The sequence below is a fragment of the Phyllostomus hastatus genome, unplaced genomic scaffold (genome assembly GCF_019186645.2).
Source record: "Phyllostomus hastatus isolate PE091 unplaced genomic scaffold, TTU_PhHast_1.1 phas_contig_38, whole genome shotgun sequence".
Classification (NCBI taxonomy): Eukaryota; Metazoa; Chordata; class Mammalia; order Chiroptera; family Phyllostomidae; genus Phyllostomus; species Phyllostomus hastatus.
The window spans coordinates 22,384,385-22,408,467 of NW_025333869.1; the positions used below are offsets into that span (position 1 = coordinate 22,384,385).

Genomic DNA, 24,083 nt, shown 5'->3' on the forward strand with positions numbered 1-24,083 from the left:
ATTAGACTTTATACCAATTAAAACATTTGTGCTTCAAAGGGTACTATGAAGAAAGTATAAACACAACCCACAGAATAGAAATACAAGTATTTGTAAATCATATGTCTAATAATATATGTATCTACAATATATAAAGGATGCTTACAACTCAACAATAATGGCGCAAATGAAGAAGGGATCTGAACTGACATGTTTCCAAAGGAAAATATAAATGGCACGTGAAAAGGTGCTCAATATCATTAGTCATTAGGGAAATGAAAATCGAGCCAATGAGATGTCACTTTATACTCTCTGGCTATAATCAAACAGATAATACCAACCATCGTGAAGACATAAAGGAACTGGAACCCTCAAACCTTGCTTTGAGAAGGGAAAAGAGTTTGGCAGCTTCTCAGAAAGTTAAACAAGGTCAACACGTGATCCAGCAGTTCTATTCCTAGGTGTATCCCCCGCCCCCAAATTGAAAACATTGAGTCCATACAAAAAATTTGTACAGTAATGTCGATAGCAGCATTATTCATAATAACCAAAGGTTAACCCAAATTCCTTCAACTGATGAATGAATAAACAGAAGGTGGTAAGTCTATACAATGGAATATTATTTGGCAAAAAAAAAAAGAGATGAAGTACTGATGCATGCCACAAAACGGATGAACCTTGAACACATGCTAAGTGAAAGAAGACAGACAAAAGAACACACATTATGTATCTCCATTTTAATGAATGTCCAAATAGGCAAATTTATAGAGGCAAAAAATAGATTAGTAGTTGCCAGGGGATGGGAATGGGGTAAATTGGGATGTACAGGGTTTCTTTTGGGGGGTTCTTGATTTAGATAATGGTTGTGGCTGCACAATTTTGCGAACACACTAAAATCACTAATTTGCATACTTTAAAATGGAAAATTTTATGCCATATGAATTATATTTCAATATTCAGAAAAGTCAAGCAAGCATAGACCTTAAAGTTTACCTAAACATAAAACAAAACAAAAACTCGAACCCTTTTCTGTGGTTTAGTTTTATAAATATCTTTTTCTTCTTCAACAATAATCATTATGATAAAAATAGCAGGCATTCATTAAGCACTTATTAGGCATTGTACCAAGCATTTTATAATTGGGTTTCTCTCTCAAATCATCTCAATGACCTTGACCATGGGGTCATTATCCCATTTTACAAAAAGGAAACTGAAGCTGAAAGAGACTGAGCAATTTGACCAAGATCATATAGAGGTGATTAAGTCTGATTCCAGAGGTTCTATTATGCTATTTTGTCTTCCTTAAAACAGTGACTTACTGGTCTCCACTACTGTTATTTTTCAATGTATTATGTTGTTCTTTCTATCCCAGTACCAAATTTGATATCATTTCAGGCCCAGTATTAAATAATGATCTTTCTTCCTTAGCTTGTTGAGCACAGGACGACAACAGAAAAAATTCTCATATGACAAGTTTTTATCTGTATCAAAATACAGAGTACCATAAGTAAATATAAGATTATGATTAGAATATTGTAATATAACTTATAATTGGCAAGTTATTTAATTATTAAAGTTTATTTCATTATGCACTGAAGAAATTATTTGGCATAACTTGGCAAGATAAATATTTCTGTATATTTATTTATGTGTACATGTGGTACATATATGTATGGATGTGTATATGTACACACATCTCTAAATTAATATACTTGTATAAAAAGCTAAAGATTAATGTATTAGGATTCATTCCTTTAAAAATGTCTGTTATATTAAATTGCATCTGCATTCAAAGCAGAAATGTAAAAAACCTGATCAATATGCTAAATACACATGAATTTACGAAGTAATTGAAATGAAATAAACATTTCTACTAAAATGTTATATTCCTGTTTAATTGACATTTAAGTGGCACTGTCACACTAAGGAAATAAACATCATTTTTTTAGTTTGTTGAGAGAATAAAGAGTCTACTGAGCATTACTGTATCTGCTAAATTAAGAATGAACATTATATAGGAAAGGATGGCAGGTAATTTTCTTCTTTATTAATATGGGAATTCTCGGGAATCAGTCAGGGCAGTGTCTGTACTCCTCGGCCTGGGTTTCCTGCTCTTCCATCAGTGGAAGTCTGGCTTCTCGGGAAAGGTGCAGCCAGTTCGCTTAATTATGACGTTTGCAGCATAGTGGCCAGCTCGGATGCACTCAGTCAGCGGCTTCTCAGAGACCAGCTGAGACAGGAAACCTGAAACAGAGACGAAGGGAAGAACATGAGCACTGGGTAGCAGCTCAGAAATGTCACTGAGTCAGACCAGAAAATGGTCTATATGCCTACCCCAGTCTTCAGTCTGTTATGGAGATCTTCTCCCAAACACCACGAGCTTTCCCTAGTATTTCTTTTAAAGAGCTCAACGTGGGACATGACAACTAACTATCTAAGCTTACATTATTATTCTTTCTCCTTTAGCTTTGACATTAAAAGATTGAGATTAAGAAATACTAACCAGCCTGGTTGGCATAGCTCAGTGGATTGAGCGTGGGCTGTGAACCAAAGTGTCGCAGGTTCGATTCCCAGTCAGGGCACATGCCTGGGTTGTAGGTCACGGCCCCCAGCAACTTCACATTGATGTTTCTCTCTCTCTCTTTCTCCCTCCCTTCCCTCTCTAAAAAAAAATACTAGCCAAATAACATTTTCTTGGGTTTTTACAGCTGAGAAGTTATTACTTATCCTTTTCCCTATTTCTTTGGATTCCCACTGTACTGTTATTATTCCAAGAATGTTATTTTGGACAAAATGCTATCATCTAGATGTCTAAGTATAAACTTAGGAGTTGAAAAATAAAGGACAGCCCTGACTCGCCTGGCTCAGTGGGTTGGGCATCATCCTGCAAATGGAAAGGTTGACGGTTCGATTCCCAAGAGCACATGACTGGATTGAGGCAACCTATCAATGTTTATCTTGCACATTGATGTTTCTTTCTCTCACCCTCACTTCCCCTCTCTCTAAAAATAAAATAAATAAAAGTCTTAAAAATATTTTTAAAAGTTATTGAAGGACTTTACATTTCCCTTTCACTCCCAGAAGCAAGAGTGAAGTAATTTGTATAGTTAAGCACCATGGACCAGCTTGATACTAAAATAAATATAATAAAGTGGAAAACAGTATTGAGGACTTCTGCTTCTGACCAAGATGAACAAAAGGAACCAGATTCACTCTTTTCCAGAAACAACTAAAATAAAGACAAAGTATATGAAACAAAGATTTTCAATTACTGTACATCAGCCACGAACAACCCGTGAAAGAAGGACAAATGAGGAAAACCGTAAAATTGCTCTAACTTACTCCCAAGAGTTCCCAGGCCACAACAGGGGGAGGAACAACCCAGGCAGAGCTCGGCAGTTCCACCGAGTTGGACAGATGGAAGGGGGAGTCCAAATAGGACAAAGCTGAGTATCTAGGCAGACTGGTCAGGAAAAAAGAGACATGACATAAATCACCGATGTTGGGAAGAAGAGAAGTGATATCATTATAGAATCTACACTCTGAAAGGATAATAAGGAGACATTTTTAACAATGTTATACCACTCGATTTGACAAGTTAGATGAAATGGACAAATTCCTGGAAAGATGCAAGCTATCAAAACTCACGTAGGAAGAAATAGATAACCCGAAGAGCCTGTATCAATCCAATACATTGATTTTGTAGTTAAAAAGTTTCCTATAAAGAAAATTTCAGGTCTAGAGGGTGTCACAAATATATAAGGAAAAAATAATATCAATGCTATACACATACTTCAGAAATACTTCAGAAGGAGTTGGGAGAAAATACTCTGAGAATTAATTTGAAGCCAGAATTATTCTGGTAACATAATCAGAAAATATGCAAATATTATAAAGAGAATTTTAGCATATCAAATCCAATAGTTTATTTAAAAAGATCATAAATTATGATCAGATGGAATTTATCCTAGGAATGCAAGTTTGTTTTAACATTCAAAAAAACATCAATTAATGGCCCAGGCTGGGTGGCTCAGTTGGTCAGAGCATTGTCCCAATAGGTCAAGGTTGAGGGTTCGATCCTCAGTCAGGGCAGATATAAGAATCAACCAGTGAATGCATAAAATAAGTGGAACAGCAAACTCATGTATGTGTGCGTCTCTTTCCCCTTCCTTTCTCTCTAAAAATCAATAAATAAAATTTAAAAAAACCAATACAATTTACCATATTAACTAAGACAATCACAGGATCACCCCAATGATACTGAAAAAACATTTCACAAAATCCAACATCCATTGCTAATTAAAACTTTCAGCAAACTAGGAAGAAAAGGAAACTTCCTCAACCCAGTAAAGGGCATTACTGAAAAACTTACAATTAATATTCATTCTTAATGAATCATCATTCTTAATGTTTGATGATATAATGTTTTCCCCTTAGGATTAAGAACAAGGCAAGAATGTTCTTAAGAATACTCTTAAACACTGTACTTGAGACTCTAGCCAGTGCAACAGGCAAAAAAAAAAAAAATAAAAGGCATAAAGATTGAAATAGAAGCAAAACTGTCTTTATATGCAGATGGCAAGACTGTCTATGTCTATGTCTTTGGTTCTCAGCAGCAGGCAATCCTGCCCCCAGGGCACATCCGGAAATGTCTGCAGCCCGTTTTGTCTGTCGTACCTGGGGCCCGGGTGCTGCTGGCATCTAGAGCCTAGGAATGCTGCCAAATACCCTGTAACCCCAGTAATGCCCACATTGGGGAAAACCTGGTCTACGCAGAAAATCTTATGGAAAAAAAGTTCTAGAAAACAAGTTATGAGTTCTGGCCAAGATGGAGGCGTAGGTAGACACACTGTGCCTCCTTGCACAACCAAAAGAAGGACGACAACAACTTAAAAACAGAAAACCAACCACAACTGGCAGAAAATAGAACTGTATGGAAGTCTGACAACAAAGAAATTTAAGAAGAAACATTCATCCAGACTGGTAGGAGGAGGGCAGATAGGCAGCTGGGTAGAGAGGACTTGCGGCAAGGTGGCAACTGGTGGAGGGCAGTCCCACATCTGTATGCAGATAAACCGGGAGGAACAACTGGGGAACGAGACGGACAGCACAACCCAGGGTTCCAGCGCAGGGAAATAAAGCCTCAAACCTCTGATTGAAAACACCTGTGGGGCTTGAAGCGGCAGCAAGAGAAACTCCCAGCCTCACAAGAGAGTTTGTTGGAGAGACTCACAGGGTCCTAAAATGTGCACAAACCCACCCACCCAGGAATCAGCACCAGAAGGGCCCACTTTGCTTGTGGGTAGCAGGGGAAGTGACTGAAAACCGTCACAGAGCCCAGCAAGTGCCATTGTTCCCTCTTGGGCCCCTCCCCCACATACAGTGTCACAAACCAGCAACATGGGTTTCCTGCCCTGGTGAACTCCTAGGCTCAACCCCTTGCTGTGTGACAGGTGAGTCAAGACAAAAAAAAAAAAAAAATGGCCCAAACGAAAGAACAGATCAAAGGTCCAAAAAAATACAACTAAGCAACGAAGAGATAGCCAACCTATTAGATGCACAGTTCAAAACACTGGTAATCAGGATGCTCACAGAATTGGTTGAACATGGTTGTAAGTTAGATGAAAAAATGAAGACTATGCTGAGTGAAATAAAGGAAAATGTACAGGGAACCAATAGTGATGGGAAGGAAACTGGGACTCAAATCAACAGTGTGGACCAGAAGGAAGAAATAAACATTCAACCAGAACAGAATAAAGAAACAAGAATTCAGAAAAATGAGGAGAGGCTTAGGAACCCTCAGGACATCTTTAAACGTTCCACCATCCAAATTATAGGGGTACCAGAAGGAGAAGAGGAAGAGCAACAAGTGGAAAAGTTACTTGAACAAATAATAAAGGAGAACTTCCCCAATCTGGCAAAGGAAATAGACTTTCAGGAAGTACAGGAAGCTCAGAGAGCCCCAAAGAAGTTGGACCCAAGGAGGAACACACCAATGCACATCATAATTAACTTACCCAAGATAAAAGAGAAGGAGAGAATCCTAGAAGCAACAAGGGATAAGGAGACAGTAATCTACAAAGGAGTTCCCATAAAACTGTCAGCTGATTTTTCAAAAGAAACCTTGCAGGCAAGAAGGAGCTGGAAAGAAGTATTTGAAGTCATGAAGGGCAAGGACCTATATCCAACATTCCTCTAACCAGCAAAGCTTTCATTTAGAATGGAAGGGTAGATCAAGTGCTTCCAGATAAGGTCAAGTTAAAGGAGTTCATCATCACTAAGCCCTTATTATATGAAATGCTAAAGGGATTTATCTAAGAAAAATAAGATAAAAGCTATGAACAGTAAAATGACAGCAAACTCATAGTTATTAACAACCACACCTAAAACAAAAACAAAAACAAACCAAGCAAAAAACTAAAACAGGAACAGAATCACAGAAAAGGAGATCACATGGAGTGAGCGGGGAGAAGGGGGAAAAGGTACAAAGAATAAGTAGCATAAATGGTAGGTAGAAAATAGGCAGAGGGAGGTTAAGAATAGTATGGGAAATGTAGAAGCCAAAGAACTTATATGTATGACCCATGGGCATGAACTAAAGGAGGAGAATGTGGATGGGAGGGGGTATACAGGGCAGAGGGGAATAAAGGGGGTGAAATGGGACAACTGTAATAGCATAATCAATAAAACACATTTTTAAAAAAGTTACTAAGTAAATTTGGTAATGGTGGAGAATAGAAGATCATTATATAAAAGCCAACTGAATTTCCATACTAGTAATGTGTGTATATACAGCAATTGTATGTACTAGCAATGAACAATTAGAAAATGATATTAAAAATACTGTTTACCATACCATCAAATATGGAAAAACCTACTGATACATCTAACAAAAGTTGTGTAAGCCCTGCATACTGAAAATGACAAAACATGCTGAGAGAAATAAAAGAAATTTAAATAAATAGAGATATAAAGTATTCATAGATCAGAAGATTCAACATTGTTATCAGGCCCTGGCTGGAGGGCTCAGCTGGCAGGAACATTGCCCTGTATGCCAAAAGGTCATGAGTTTGATCCCTGGTTGGGGCACGTTTGGGAGGTAACCGATTGATATATTTCTCTCTCCTTCTCTCCCTTCCTTTCTCTATAAAATGAACAAATATCTTCTCAGGTGAGGGTAAAAAATACTGTTATCAGTTCTACAGAAATTTTTCTACTGATTCAAAATACCAGTCAAAATTCCAGCAGGATTTGCATATAGAAATGAATAAGCTGATTCTAAAATTTATGTGGAAATGCAAAGGATTTAGATTAGTAAAAACACAAATCTGAAAAAGACTACTTGCTTTAAAACTTACAGAACTAAAGGAGCTGAGACACTGTGGTGTTGACACAAAGACAGACACAGATCAACTGAACGGAGACCCCAGAAATAAATCTACTCTGTACAGTCAGTTGCTTTTTGACAAAGGCATCAAAGCAAGCCAATGGGGAAAGGATAATCTTTTAAACCAATGGCCTTAGAACAGCCATATGTAAAGAAAACAAAAACTTCAATCCTTACCTCACATTATGTACAAAAATTAACTTGAAATTGATCATAGATCTAAATATAAGAGCTGAAACTATAAAACTCTGAGAAAAAAATCAGAAAAAATCAGTGCTTTTGAATTTGCCAAAGGTACTAAGACATAAAAAAAATACAAACGTTTACAAAAGAAAACATAATTTGGACTTTGCCAAATTGAATACTTTCACACCTCAAAAACAAGAAACAACCCAACAAAAAATGGGCAAAAGTGTCAAAGAAACATTTTAGCAAAGAAGATGAAGAGATGCAAAAAACCACAGTGAGATACCATTTCACACCGGTCAGAATGGCCATCATAAACAAAGCAACAAACAAGTTTTAGAGAAGATGCAGAGAAAAGGGAACCCTAGTGTACTGGGAATGCAGACTGGTGCAGCCACTGTGGAAAACAGTTTGGCATTTCCTCAGAAAACCAAAAATGGAACTGCCTTTTGACTTAGCAATTCCGCTGCTGGGATTATATCCTAAGAACACTGAAGCACCAATCCAAAAGAACCTATGCACCCCAATGTTCATAGCAGCACAATTTATAACAGCCAAGTGCTGGAAGCAACCTAAATGCCCATCAGTAAATGAGTGGATCAAAAAACTATGGTATCTTTACACAATGGAATACTATGCAGCAGAAAGAAGGAAGGAGCTCCTACCCTTTGTGACAGCATGGATGGGACTGGAGAGCATTATGCTAAGTGAAATAAGCCAGGCAGTGAAAGACAAATACCATATGATCTCACCTTTAACTGGAACACAATCAACAAAAGAAAAAAGCAAGCAAAATATAACCAGAGACATTGAAATTAAGAATAATCTGACAGTAACCAGAGGGGAGGGGGGAGGGGACAATGGAGAGAAGGGTTTTCAGGAACTACTGTAAAGGACACATGGACAAAACCAAGGGGGAGGGTGGAAGCAAGGGAGGGAGGTGGGTTTGACTGGGGTGGGGGAGAGTGGTGGGTGGAAAATGCAGACAACTGTAATTGAACAACAATAAAGTAATTTAAAAAAAGAGATGCCAAATAATCACATGATATTCACCATCCTATTCATTAGAAAATGGCACAGCGAGATACCACTGCCCACTCACTAGACCACTGGCCACTCCAAGTGCTGGCAAGGGCGTGGACCAACTGGAACACTACTATACTGATCACTGGAATATAAAATGATAAGATCACTTTGGAAAACTATTTTTGAGTGTCTTAAAGGGGTTAAACATGCACCTATCATATGACCCAGTTACTTTATTTCTAGGTATTTAACCCGAGGTAAATGAAAGCATACATCCACACAAATAAGTGCAGATGAGTATGCACAGCAGCTTTAGCTGTGATAGTTCCAAACCGGAAACAATCGAAATCGGCACAGGAAGGGGTAGGGCGATCAGGTGCATAACAGTTGTGTCCATAGTGAGGCTTCACAGATGTAGACGTACGTCAACATTTGTAATATTGTACACTTTAAATATGTGCACTTTTTGTATGTCAATTATACTGTAATAATACTATAAAAAAATAAAAGTGTTGTACAAGTAACATGCATCTTATTAGGTAGAATCTGGGACTACCTCCCCTCTGGAGGAAACCTGAGCTGCTGCAGCAGTACTCAAATACTCAGAGGGGCAGATGATGATGATGAGAAACTGCTCTGTAGCCAGACTTCGAGGCCTTCCCGCTCGGCCGTGGGCAGCCTGTGGGGTGGGGGTGGGTGGAGGTTAATTGAGAAGCTGTGGTATAATGACCTGTAGAGAACATTGTAACAGATTTATGTCCTTTCTCTTGTACCATTCTGCCCACACAGGTTTTTTTTTCCCTGTCAGATTTGGGAAATGCTCTGTATCAGATAAAATAAGTAAGTATTCCCAACCAAAGAATAAAATTAATTTGGTAAATGGAATGATGTATTTTGAAGACATTTGCTTAGAATGTGAAATCACTCTCTCAAGGGGTTTAGTAAGAGCATTTTATCACTGAGTGTTCAGGTAACAGTCAAAGGTCAATATTAACTTTCAGCCAAACTGTGAGACTAAATGCACAGCCCACCACAGTGAATGGAGCAGATGCCAAATTCAGAGTCAGATCAGCTTACAATGGAAACACGTCTATTAGGGGCCTTATAAGCAACATCTGTTTTCCTCATTCCTCCTGGTATAATCTTTGTGAGAAAAGGAAAAGTGAGTGTTTATGAAATATTTTTGTGAAGCACAAGCACCAGCATCGTCTCTCTAAGAGAACAGCTAGCTGATGACTGAAGGCAAGAACTCTGGAGAAACATCTGCTTTGACAACTGGAAAACCTGGAAGCAGAAAAAAGCTAAGACTCTTGTCCCAGGTGAATATCAGTTTTTCAATAATCTATTTTTAAAAACCAACTGAGATGAACTACAGATGGTACATAATCAATTATAATTGGAACCTGTAGTTGATGTGAATCTTAAAAGTTGTGTAAAATGGTTTAAATAAACAAAGGGAGCTTATAGTTGAAGAATCACAGAGAACCTTTTATAACTAAACAACTCCAAGATAATTTTTTTATTGTGTAAAATATACATAACCTAAAATTTACCATTTTAACCATCTCAGTATATTCATGCCATTAAATATATTTTGCAATGTTGTGTAACTATTACCTCTATCAATTTCCAGAACTTGCCCAACACTCCCCAAAACTCCATACTAATTAAACAATAACTCTCCATTTCCCTCTACTTCTGGCCACTGGTAACTGCTATTCTACTTTCTATCTCTCTGAGTTTGCCTGTTCTAGGTACCTCATGTGAGTAGGATCATACCACTATTTGTCTGTTTGTGTCTGGCTTATTTCACCTAGCATAATTTTACCAATATAATTTTTTAAAAAAGAAACTGAGTTAGATCCTTATTTTACTTCTTTTTTTTAAAAAAGATTTTATTTATTTATTTTTAGAGAGGGAAGGGAGGGAGAAAGAGAGAGAGAGAGAAACATCAATGTGTGGTTGCTGGAGGTCATGACCTGCAACCCAGGCATGTACCCTGACTGGGAATCGAACCTGCGACACTGGTTCGCAGCCTGTGCTCAATCCACTGAGCTACGCCAGCCAGGGCTCCAATATAATTTTTTAAGTTTATATTTTTAATTATTAGCTGGTCTAAAGTGTTACAAACATTTGGAAATAATTTCAAATTCAGAGAAAAGTTGCAAGATTAAAAATACTATGAAAAGCACCCATTTATCTTTCATCCAGATGTTTTTATTATTAACATTTTGCTCCTTTTGTGTACATATATTTTCTTTATGAAATTCCCTCCCCCAAACTATTGAGAGCAAGTTTGCATTTATCATGTCTCTTTTAAATACCTTGCTGTGTCTTTCCTGAGAATGAGGCTATTCTCTTACATAACCACAGCCATCAATTTCTGTAACACTGTTATAATACTGTTATCTAATCTACTGTCCATATTGCAATGACCCAATAATGTCCTTTACAGCATATTTTCCTCCTAGAATAGGATCTAGTCTAAGATTTATTGTATTTTTAGTGTTCTTTAATCTTGAACATTTCCTCAGTCTTTCTCTGACTTTTGTGACAGGAATATTTTTGAAGAATACAGTCATCTTTTACTCCTTCTTTAATACAGTGATTCTCATATTGGGTTTATCTGATATTTCATCATGATTAAATTCAGATTATGCATTCCATTATGAATAAGGAGGCATAGATTCCAAAATACTAGAAAAACTATTTTTTAAATTTTTGAATATTTTTTATTGTTCAAGTACAGTTTTCTGCCTTTTCCCCCCACCCTTCCCCACCATACCAGCTCTCCCCACCCCCCACTTGTTATGTCCATGTGTCCTTTATAATTGTTCCTGCAAACCCTTCACCCTTTTCCCCTATAATCCCCTCCCCTCTCCCCTCTGGTCACTGTCAGCCTGTTTTCAATTTCAGCGTCTGGTTATACTTTGCTTGCTTGTTTGTTTTGTTGATTAGGTTCCAGGTAAAGGTGAGATCATATGGTATTTGTCTTTCACTGCCTGGCTTATTTCACTTAGCATAATGCTCTCCAGTCCCATCCATGCTGTCACAAAGGGTAGGAGCTCCTTCCTTCTTTCTGCTGCATAGTATTCCATTGTGTAAAGGTACCATAGTTTTTTGATCCACTCATTTACTGATGGGCATTTAGGTTGCTTCCAGCACTTGGCTATTATAAGTTGTGCTGCTATCAACATTGGGGTGCATAGGTTCTTTTGGATTGGTGTTTCAGGGTTCTTAGGATATAAATCCAGCAGCGGAATTGCTAAGTCAAAAGGCAGTTCCATTTTTGGTTTTCTGAGGAAATGCCAAACTGTTTTCCACAGTGGCTGCACCAGTCTGCATTCCCACCAACAGTGCACTAGGGTTCCCTTTTCTCCACAACCTTTCCAGCACTTGTTTGTTGCTTTGTTTATGATGGCCATTATTAATAGTGTGAAGTGGTATCTCATTGTGGTTTTAATTTGCATCTCTCTGATAGCTAGCAATACTGAGCATCTTTTCGTATGTCTCTGGACCCTCTGTATGTCCTCCTTGGAGAAGTGTCTGTTCAAGTCCTTTGCCCATTTTTTAATTGGGTTACTTGTCTTCTTAGAGTGGAGCTGTGTGAGTTCTTCATATATTTTAGAGATCAAACCCTTGTCTGAGGTATCATTGGCAAATATGTTTTTCCATACGGTTGGTTCTCTTTTTATTTTAATACTGTTTTCTTTAGCTGTGCAGAATTTTTTTATTTTGATGAGATCCCATTTGTTTATTCTTTCCTTTATGTCCCTTGCTCTAGTGGACATATCCGTGAAAATATTGCTGCATGGAATATCTGAGATTTTCCTGCCTATGTTCTGCTCTAGGACTTGAATGGTGTCATGACTTATATTTAAATCTTTTATCCACCTTGAGTTTATTTTTGTGTATGTTGTAAGTTGGTGATTGAGTTTCATTTTTTTTGCATGTAGCTGTCCAGCTTTCTCAACACCATTTGTTGAAGAGGCTATTCTTACTCCATTTTATGCTGCTGCCCCATTTGTTGAATATTAATTGACCATAGAGACTTGGGTTTATTTATGGGGTCTCTGTTCTGTTCAATTGGTCCATGTGTCTGTTCTTATGCCAGTACCAGATTGTTTTGATTACAATGGCCTTGTAATATAGTTTGATATCAGGTATTGGGATCCCTCCTACTTTGCTCTTTTTTCTCAAAATTGCTGCAGCTACTTGGGGTTGTTCATGGTTTCATATAAATTTTTGAAGTGTTTGTTTTATGCCTGTGAAATATGTCATTGGTATTTTAGTAGGGATTGCGTTGAATGTATAAATTACTTTGGGTTGTATGGACATTTTGATGATGTTAATTCTTCCAGTCCATGAACACAGTACATGCTTCCATTTATTTGTGTCTTCCTTGATTTCTTTCTTCAGTGTTGTGTAGTTTTCTGAGTATAGGTCTTTTACCTCCTTGGTTAGGTTTATTCCTAGGTATTTTATTTTTCTTGTTGCTATATCAAATGGGATTTTTTTTCCTGATTTCTGCTTCTGCTGCTTCATTGTTGGTATATAAAAATGCCTTTGATTTCTGGATATTGACTTTGTATCCCGCTGTTTTGCCAAATTCATTGATTAGATCGAACAGTTTTTTGGTGGACTCTGTAAGATTTTCTATGTACACTATCATGTCATCTGCAAACAATGACAGTTTTGTTGCCTCTTTTCCAATTTGGGTGCCTTTTATTTCCTTTTCTTGTCTAATTGCTGTGCCTAGGCCTTTCAATACTATGTTGAATAGAAGTGGTGAAAGTGGACAACCTTGTCTTGTTCCTGATCTGAGTGGGAAAGATTTCAGTTTTTGCCCATTGAGTATGATGTTGGCTGTAGGTCTCTCATATATGGTCTTTATTATGTTGAGGAATGTTCCCTCTATTCCCACTTTGCTGAGTGTTTTTCTCATAAATGGGTGCTGTACCTTAGCAGATGCTTTTCCCGCATCTATTGATATGATCATGTGATTTTTGTCTGTGTTTTATGTTATGTATTATTTTTACTCATTTGTGAATATTGTACCATCCTTGCATCCCTGGGATGAATCCCATTTGGTCATGGTGTATGATCTTTTTAATGTATTGCTGGATGTGATTTGCCAATATTTTGTCAAGGATTTTAGCATCTATGTTCATTAGTGATATTGGCCTGGAGTTTTCTTTCTTTGTTGTGTTTTTATCTGGTTTTGGGAGTAGGATGATGTTGGCTTCATAAAAAGAGTTTGGGATTCTTCCATCTTCTTGCACTTTTTGGAATAGTCTGTGAAGGAGAGGGGTTAGCTCTTCCTTAAATGCTTTATAGAATTCTCCTGTGAAACCATCTGGTCCAGGGCTTTTGTGTGTTGGGAGTTTTTTGATTACTGCTTTAATTTCATCTGCTGTTATTGGTCTGCTCAGGATTTTTGCTTCTTCTTCATTGAGTTTTGGAAGATTATATTTTAGAAAAATTATGTCTTGTGCTTCTCAGGATATCACACTGGGAGGCACATTTTGTACAGCTGCTGTTCATTGGTGATGCTAATTTTAGTCACTTGATGAAGGTGTTGTCTTGTTTCTCCACTGTATAGTGATTATTTTTTCCCTTGCATATAACAGCAGTCTGTTGATAGACACTTTAAGACCATGCAACTATTCTGTTCTTCATCAAAAGCCCCCTGTCCTATCCCAGATTCATGCTTCTTTACTGAAGAAACTTATTACTGTGCTGATTTCCCGACTCCAGCACTCCTTTCACATCTGCCAGTCAGCTCTTGGCTGTGCACTACATACAAGAGCTAACCCTTCTCACATTTATCAGTTTTAAATCTACTTGTTATCAAGCAGGAGGCACAGATTCTTTTTTCATTAATGGTTTATAATTCATTACAGTGTTTAATTTGGCATAATGTTCCAGGATCATCTTACACCCACTCTATCTCATCCCTGGAATCAGCCATTCTTCAAGGATACGTGGTTCCTATTAGGGTAGAATGATATTAGAGACCAAGATGTTGGTGGTAGGTGCATTCTTTGCTTCTGGATCCTGTCAGTGAACAGAACTAGGAAGTATGCATGTGCACACTCACAGATACTCATGTACACTTAGATACATTTAGGAAGTATGCACACTCACAGATACACATGCATGCTTATACACATTTATTTATTTGTTCAGTTTTATACTATACTTAAAAGAGCTTCAAAATTGCTTCATCCCTAACTCTACAGAAAAAAAATAAATTACTGAAAGAGTTGTTTTGGTTTGCTGTTCTCCCATGTACTCAAATACTGTGTTTAGTATGCTACTTAATCTCTTTTTTAACCCACTTCAGGGTGGCTTATCTTGCTAGAAGTTGAAAAAAATGCTGGGTTTTGTTTGCGTTTTAATACCTTCCTTCTATCTTTGTTAATTAAAAAATAAGTAAGTAGAATATTAACATGTTTCCAAAAGTAAGAACTCTAAAAAAGGTATACTGGAAGAAGTGTTACTTTCTTTCACCCTGTACCCACATGCCCCAATTTCAAGCACCCAATTTCACTATTGTCTTGTCTTCCCATGTTTTTTTTTTTACCATAAAGGTAAAAATATACCTTTATGGTAAAAAGCAAATATATGTGCATTTTAAATTTCCTTTCTTCTTTCTTCACATAGAAGGAGGTGGCACTGTATATGGGCTCATTTGCACTTTGCTTTTTCACTTAAAAATATCTCTTGGAAATCACTGCATATCAATTCACAGAGATCTTCCTTATTCTTTTTCTACAGACATATAGTACCCAATTGTATGGACACACCATAGTTTATTCACACCATTTCCTCTGCATAGATGTTCATATAGTCTCCAATGCTTTGCAATTAAAAATAATGCTGCAGTGAATAAGCTTTTACATATGTATTTTTGTGTTGTTGGCATGTATATCTTTACGACACATTTCTACAAGTACAGTTTCTGGGTTGAAGGGTAAATACATAAGTAGTTTTGTTAGATATTGCCAAATTCCATTCTACAGGAGTTGAGCCATTTTGTATTACTACCAGTTATGTTTAAGAGTGCCTGTTTCCCTATAACCTTACCAACAAAGTATACTGACAAGCTTTTGATTTTTTGCCAACTTGATAGGTTAGAAATGTTATCTCAGTGTAATTTTGTCTTTTTCTTATTATGAGTGAGACTGATCATCTTTTTGTATGTTTAAGAACAAATCCATTTCTGTGAAATTTTGTTTTACTTTTTTTTTTAATGGAATTTTTGGTCTGCTACCCATTTTTAAAAGTTTTTTTGCATTTTGGGGATGCTATTCCAAAAAAGTATTTTTTTTGGTAAGAAAAAATACCAACAATAACTATGTTATTAATATATATAAATACTGCATCAGCAAATATAAACAAAGTGCTTATTCAGATTTCAGTCACTGAATGTGGTGAATTATAAACAGTGTAGCCAACAAACACTACAGTACGTAAGTATGGCTCAGATATATCTATATCTATATCTATATCTATATCTATATCTATCTTTATATATATATAAAGTTTGTTCTCTTTTAGTAAAAATTTTGGGCCCACCAAGAATTCAAGAAGCAAAATTTTAAAATAACTAACTTGGCATGTGTGCTTAATATGATAACATCATTTAGATGTTTTTGCTGATACCATTCATTACCTTATGGTCCTTGTCAGTACATCTTGAAAATGATGGGCAAAGCACAGCATATATGCCTTTCAACACCACCAAGAGAACAGGAGGCATAACAATGGAGAGCAAGAAATATCGACGCAGGTTTTCAAATCAGGAGCTCATATGCTGGGGCTGTTGTTGTTGCCTTTCCACTTAGGTATCTTCTCTCTGTGACCTCTAACTCCTCTCTGATCCTTTCACAGATGGGCTTATTCCAGGGCCTCTCAGACTTTCCCCAACTTTAGGCCATGTCATGGACCTTAGGTCTCCAGCTGTTGAGGCACAGGGTGGGTGAAGACTTCTCACAGACGTCGCATTTGGTTCCTGGGGCTTGTGCTGGCTGGCTCTGAATCTTGGAACAATTATAGATCTAGAACTCAGAATAAACCTCTGTCCATTAACAATTTGTATATCTTATTATCTTCTTGCTAATTTCACTTGGACTTTTACTGCTGGTTAAAGAGAGTGGTTGGTTTTAGCATAACTAAATCGAGTGTTTGACATGAGTCCTGAAACATATATTTAAACTGTGCCGAGAAGAGGAGGAAGTGCTAGGCTAGCTCCCTCAGAGCACACAAAGATGGAATGGCTGGTGTGGGCAAAAGGCAATGTGATTTTCTAACTTAAGTTGTCTATTCCACACAGTACTGTAGAAGAGATATAATGCCTAGAATCTTCTTAGTGTCATTTACAGAGAATTGAGAAATAGTGTCAGTAGGTATGGAAGTCTTAATGGAGACATATAGGAGACAGGGATATTTCAGAAGGAAATGAACAAAGCCTATAAGTCAATATTTTTCTTTTCCACATACAGTTCCTTCATGAATAGTTTGCATGGTGGAGGGAACTAAAACCCAGTAGGCTCCATTACTGTTCATTCAACATTCACAGCAAAAAGGATGACAAATAAGAAAGCTGTTCCACACTGAATGAAGTTTTAATAATTCACTTTTTACAAGTGTTAGCATCTTGCTGTATTCAAATTGCTCCCTCAATGATACTGCTGCAAGTACATTCCAATGACTAAGTCTTTATTTCTTAAACAGTCTCCAAAGAACTTTAATATACAGTACATCTTGTATGTATAGGTAGAATCAAACATTTTAAAGCATTTTTGGAATAAATAAATATATATATATATATGGCTTTTAAACCCTCATTTTGTACTAAATTTGTGGCTTTTAAACTCTCATTTTGTACTAAATTTAAGTCATTACACATTTAGGTAGTATAGTACTTTGTTTGCCTGGCAACATATAATAATGTATATGTGTTGAAAATGGATTTTAAGCTGCATGATTTAAAGGTCAGAGAAAAGTAACACTGTGAAATAGAGTAATATGTCACATAGGAGACCTGAAGCAGCAGCAGCTTCATGGTCATGGGTATTACACCTACAATGACCTCTCAGGCCTTCACCAAGAGCCTATTTAGTTTGTGTTTAAGAAAGCAAGGAAACAATTTTCTTCTTATTGTAAAAGAAATACCTAATAATTGTATCAGAAGTTTTAAAAACAGTAGAATTAAGAAATAAAACACATGCACAGTCCCATTACAAAGAATAATTGATGATATTTAACATAGCATGGAGATCCTAACAAGAGCACTGAGATTAATGTAAAACAAAATTAAGAAATGTAAGGGAAGATGAAAGTTTGTCATTATTTTTAGCTAAGAGGATTACATATAGAAAACTCCAAAGAATCTATGCATTGTTGGACTTAAGAGTTTGGAAAGATAGTTGGATACAAGAGAAATATACAAAATTATGCACATATATATTTGTATATACACACATGTATAACAGTAACACTTAAAAGAAAGTAATTTGAAAAAGATAAAAAAACAACACAAGTTATGCTAGTGATGAAGAGAATAATAAACCCTTATTGAAAGACTTTCTAAAGGATCTAAAAAATAGAGCTATATGTCAAGTTCTTAGATAAAAAGATTTCATTAATGAAGTTCAATCAAAGTCTCAACAAGATTTTGGGGAAGTTGGCAGGTTAAATATACGTAAAAAAAATAAAAGATCAAGAATAGTCAAACACTCCTAACTAAGAAAAACAATGTAGGAAAGACTTGCCTTACCAGATTCAACACATTATAACACAGCACAGTGTGGTACTGGCACAGATATAGACAGATACAGATTAAAAAAAAAAAAAAAAGGAAAAAAGGAAAAGAAGAGGCACAAAACGTATCTATACAAATGTGGGAAACGGAGCTATAACAGCGTCATTAGCACTGTGCAGCCCCAGGGAAGGATGCTCACTTAGAATATAGTGTTTAGGTAACTAGCTTTGACTTGAAAAAATAAAATGACCTTATGCCGTATTAAAAATAAAATTTCAGATGTATCAAGGAATTAAATGAGGATGGCAAAACTGTAAGGCCTTTGGAAGAAAATAAAGAATATGTTAATGTTGTAGATGTAAGAAGGTTTTCTTAAATAAGACAGAAAAAACACAATATAATATAAACAAAATATAATAAATTAAAAACTTTGGGGCCTCAAAAGATATCTTTTTAAGAGAGGAGAAAAAAACAAATCAACTTTTTCCCTGGATACCAAGAGTAGAAAAAGTAGTGAAGATCTTCATGTCCTTGAGAAATCCTCTAAGAAGAGTGACCGATTTCACTGTACTTACACTGATATTTATAAAAGATCAGTCTCCAGAATATATAAAGATATTCTATAAGAAAACAACCCAATAGAAAAATGGGCAAACATCTTGAACAGGCATTTCAAGAGGAAAACACAAGATGCTCATCTCATTAATGAAGGGGACTACAAATTAAAACCAAGAAGGGATTCTACTATAAATCTACTGGATTAGCAAATATTTAAGTCTGACAATGCCACTTGATGATGAGGATGCCATGTTAGCTTTACACAGAGTGGACAGAAGTTTACATTGGTACAGGAATTAGGTAAATGATTTGGCTTTACCTAGTAAAGCTGACTAGCATTTTCCACAACTAGGTTTACATCCTAGAAAAACTCCAGCCCCACTAGGACATGTGCATAAGATTGTTTACAGCCACATTGATAATAATAGCAAAAAGCTAGAAACTACTCAACTATCAATCGCCACAAAATGGATTAATTCTAGCATGGAACTGAATAAATTATAGCTATATATGTGAGCCTGAGTGAGTTCTCACATTGTTTATGAGTATATAACTATGTGGTAAATTTAAAAGAGAGTAAGAAGAGAATTGGAAAATAGTTACAGATGGGGTTGGGGGATCCAACTGGGGTGGGGTGTACAGGGCTTTAAGGTAAGAAGCTTGAAAGGCATTAGTAAATGTTCTACTTCTTATGGGTTGCAATTAAAGGCCTCTTCATTTTATTTGCATTTGGTTATACCTTCTACACAGTATTCTATATTTACAAAATGAGTCATTTCAAATTTTTAAAAACTTAGAAAATAAACATATTTAACATTTCTCTGTACATTTGTCCAGACTTCATTATGAAGAACACATGCATATTGCATACATGTGTATATATATGTTTTTCTGTATTATATGTGTACATACTCATATGCATATCTCGGTATCATATGCAGGTATTGTCTTACAGCCTGCTTTTCTCATTTAATAATATCTAAATATGTTACCATTTTTCACTAAGAGGTTATAGTAAAGATAAAAATACTTAATGCACTGTATTATCCAAGAAAAATGAACATTCTTATACACTGGAGTGTAAATTAGCACTCTTTTTGCAGGGCACTTCACCCAGCAATTCTATTTCTGAGAAATGGAAGTGACCTCTAAGCCACATATATGCGTACATGTGCACAAAGGCATATGCATGAGGATATTCACTACAGTATCATATGTAAAAAAGACCAATATAATATTAGTACTCTAGTATTAGCTAATACACAGTCTGTATTAAAATATCCCCAATTGTCCCAGTAATAGTCCTTACAATTTTTTTTTTCTGCTTTGGAATCTAATCCAGGTTCCATTTAGTTGTCATGTTCCTTTAGTCTTCTTTGATCTAGAAAAGTCCCCCTGCCTCTTTAGTATTTCAAGACTCTGGCATTTTTTTAATAGTCCTGTACATTGTTTTGCATAATGTCTCTCAATTTGACCTTGCCTGATATTTTCTCATGATTAATTCAGGTTTAACAGTTTTGGAGGGAGTGTCACAGAAGTGATGCTGTGTCCTTAGCATATCCTCGGGGGGACATGGTGTTGGTCTGTTCTGTCCTGGGTGATGCTAAGTTTGATCACTTGTTTAAGGTAATGTCTGCTACATTTCTCCTTATAAAGGTTATATAATTTATGGTAAAAAACCTCCAACAATTTGAAGAGGGGATCCAGTTAAATCCATGCAATGGGATAATATAGAGCAATTAACCAAAATGAGGCAGATCTTTATGTGTTACTATAAAACAGTCTCCAAAATAAGAGAAAAGGAGAAATCAAGGATATAGAATAGTAAGCACAGTATACTCTCATTTTATAAAAAACTGGGATACATAGATATACACAAACTTGTACAGGCACAGGGTATTTCTGGATGAATTCAACAAAAACTAGCAACCAAAGCTCTTCAGGGAGGGGACCTAGAGGATTGGGGAGGGAGCAATGTTTATTATTCATTATATATATACTACTTCTAATCAACCCGCAAAGGGAAGGGTTGCTGGTTCCATTCCAGGTCAGGGCGCTGCCTGGTTTGCAGGCTGTTTTGGTTGCGGCTAGTACAAGAGGCAAACAATTGATGTTTCTCTCTCACATCGATGTTTCTTTCCCTTTTTTTCTACCTCATTCCCCTCTTCTCCAGAAATGAAGACACACTTACAATTAAAAAATAAAAATAAAAAATAAAATAAAATTAAAGTCTTAAAAAAAGTGTATTACAAACAGTTCCCTGTATCTCTAAATATTCTCAGAGACTATGCTTTTAAAATGTGGATATAGCATAATTTACTTAATCCTATTATTAGATATTTAGGTTGTTTCTATTTTTTACTACTTTATGTAACACTGTGATGAATATCTTTATAACCTTCTTATAACATTAATCATTGTGCATATTTCCTTAAGGTAAATTTCCTTAAAGTTAATTAATAATTTTTAAAGCTTTACATCCATATTGCTAAGCTTCTTCTTCTTCTTTTTTTAGAGAGGAAGAGAGAGAAAGAAACATCAATTTGTTTTTCAACTTATTTACATTCATTCGTTGATTCTTTATGTGCCCTGACAGGGGATCAATCCTGCAACCTTGGTGTATTAGGACAACATTCTTTTTTTTTTTAATATATTTTATTCATTATGCTATTACAGTTGTCCCATTTCCCCCCTTCATTCCCCTCCACCCTGTATACCCTCTCCCACCCACATTCCCCCCCTTTAGTTCATGTCCATGTGTCATACTTATAAGTTCTTTAGCTTCTACATTTCCCATACTATTCTTGCCCTCCCCCTATCTATTTTCAACCTACATTCTATGCTACTTATTCTCTGTACCTTTTCCCCCCTCTCCTCCTCCCACCCCCCCCCCTGTTGCTAACCCTCCATGTGACCTCCATTTCTGTGGTTCTGTTCCTGTTCTAGTTGTTTGCTTAGTTTCTTTTGGTTTTGCTTTAGGTGTTGTTGTTAATAATTGTGAGTTTGCTGTCCTTTTACTATACATGTTTTTTTCTTTATCTTCTTTTCTTAGATAAGTACCTTTAGCATTTCATAAAATAAGGGCTTGGTGATGATGAACTCCTTTAACTTGACCTTATCTGAGAAACACTTTATCTGCCCTTCCATTCTAAATGAGAGCTTTGCTGGATAGAGCAATCTGGGATGTAGGTCCTTGTCTTTCATGACTTGGAATATTTCTTTCCAGCCCCTTCTTGCCTGTAAGGTTTCTTTTGAGAAATCAGCTGACAGTCTGATGGGAACTCCTTTGTAGGTTACTGTCCCCTTATCTCTTGCTGCTTCTAGGATTCTCTCCTTCGTTTTTACCTTGGCTAATGTAATTATGATGTGCCTTGGTGTATTTCTTTTTGGGTCCAACTTCTTTGAGGCTCTCTGAGCTTCCTGGATTTCTTGGAAGACTATTTCCTTTGCCAGATTGGGGAAGTTCTCCTTTATTATTTGTTCAAATATGTGCTCAATCTGTTGCTTTTCCTCTTCCCCTCTGGTACCCCTATAGTTCGGATGTCGGAACGTTTAAAGATGTCCTGGATGCTCTTAAGCTTCTCCTCATTTTTTTGAATTCTTATTTCCTCATGCTTTCCTGCTTGGTTGATTCTATCTTCCTTCTGGTCCACTGTACTGTTTTGAGACCCAGTTTCCTTCCCTTCACTATTGGCTCTCCTCCGTGTATCTTCCTTCATCTCTTTTATGGTAACCTGCATCTTTTCATCTAATTTGCGCCCAAAATCAACCAATTCTGTGAGCTTTCTGATCACCAGTGTTTTGAACTGTGCATCCAATAGATTGGCTATCTCTTGGTCGCTCAAAAGGATGAGTCCTGGGAGACTGATCTATTCTTCTGTTGGAAACATGTCTCTCACTGGCTCTCCTTTTTTTTTCCCAGTCTGGTCGCTCTTGTTACAGTGGGGGGCGGAGCCTTAGGTGTTCACTGGGGCTGGGCACCCCAGTCGCTAGATTGTGACCTTATATGTGGGGGCTGGGGCGGGATCGGGGATGGGAGGGAACAACGGTAGTAGTTCCATTCTCCTGGGATCTCAGTCCCTTCTCTGGGATCCTGGGCTGTGAGCTCTGCCTTGGTCCACAGTCATCTCCTCACTGGGTCCGCCAGCAGCAGCTTGTGTACTCAGGGTCCACCGCTGCATTCCTGAGCGCCCTGGATGGCTCACACGCCGAGTTTGCGCCAAGTTTTCCCCGACCTCCATGTGCCGCTGACCCTTGCCTGCCCGGCTTGTCCTCTCGGCCCCTCCTACCAGTCTGGATGTACAGGTCTACTTCAACTTCTTGGCTGTCTGACTTCCATTCAGATAAACCCTCTATCAGTTCTGGGTGTTATTCTTGCTCTAAATTGTTGTTGTTCTAATCTTGGTTGTGCGGTGCGGTGCGTCCGCCTTGGAGGCGGAGGCGGTACTTGGAGGTACGGTGCGTCCACCTATTCCTCCATCTTGCCGGAAGAGGACAACATTCTAATCAAACTGAACTATCCAGCCAGGTCCCAAGCTTCTTTTCAAGAGATCTTATTAATGTATACTCCCAACAGCATACTTGCTATAAAAAATTGTTTGAAAATTTGAAAAGCGAAAGGCAAAATCTTTTAAAAATATGTTATAAATAATATTATTATTGTTAATATATTATTTTGTTTATTAGGGAGGTTGAAAACTTTTTGTTCACATGCCTTCTGGATATTTGTATTTCTTCTCTTTATAAAGTGTCTGTTGACAACTGTTACCTTGGTTTCCATTTGGGATGTTCCATTTGTCTACTATGTGTATTACAAATACGTCATCATATGTCATTTGCCTTTTATTTTTACTGTTATATATAGATATATTTATCTTTTAAAAATAATTTTTTCCATTGAATTTAGACTGAGAAAGGTAAAGGTCTTCAATACCACGAGATCAGATAAATATTAGCCTATGTTATTTTTTTTAGTTCATTTATGGTCATTTCACTCTTTACTCCATCTGAGAATTGAGTATGATCGTTAGTGATCAACCTTCATTTTTCTGAGAGAGTTGCATTTTTGTTCCATTACCATATTAAGTAATCCATCCCATTCCTATTGTTTTTAAACAGTTTATTTTGAAATAATTGTAGACTTACAGAAGAGCTGCAAAGACAGTGCAGAGTGCTCCT

General features: G+C 36.8%; 1 protein-coding gene across 2 annotated transcripts in view; it reads right to left on the bottom strand.

Moving 5' to 3' along the window:
* Positions 1-701: 701 nt before the first annotated feature.
* Positions 702-24,083, bottom strand: part of ADK (adenosine kinase) — a 576,611-nt gene continuing 553,229 nt past the window's right edge. For both annotated transcript variants that reach the window (XM_045842324.1, XM_045842325.1), the window contains exon 11: positions 702-2,223. In XM_045842324.1, the coding sequence (XP_045698280.1) occupies positions 2,099-2,223 (125 nt within the window). In that variant the 3' untranslated portion in view covers positions 702-2,098. The remainder of the gene's footprint in view (positions 2,224-24,083) is intronic.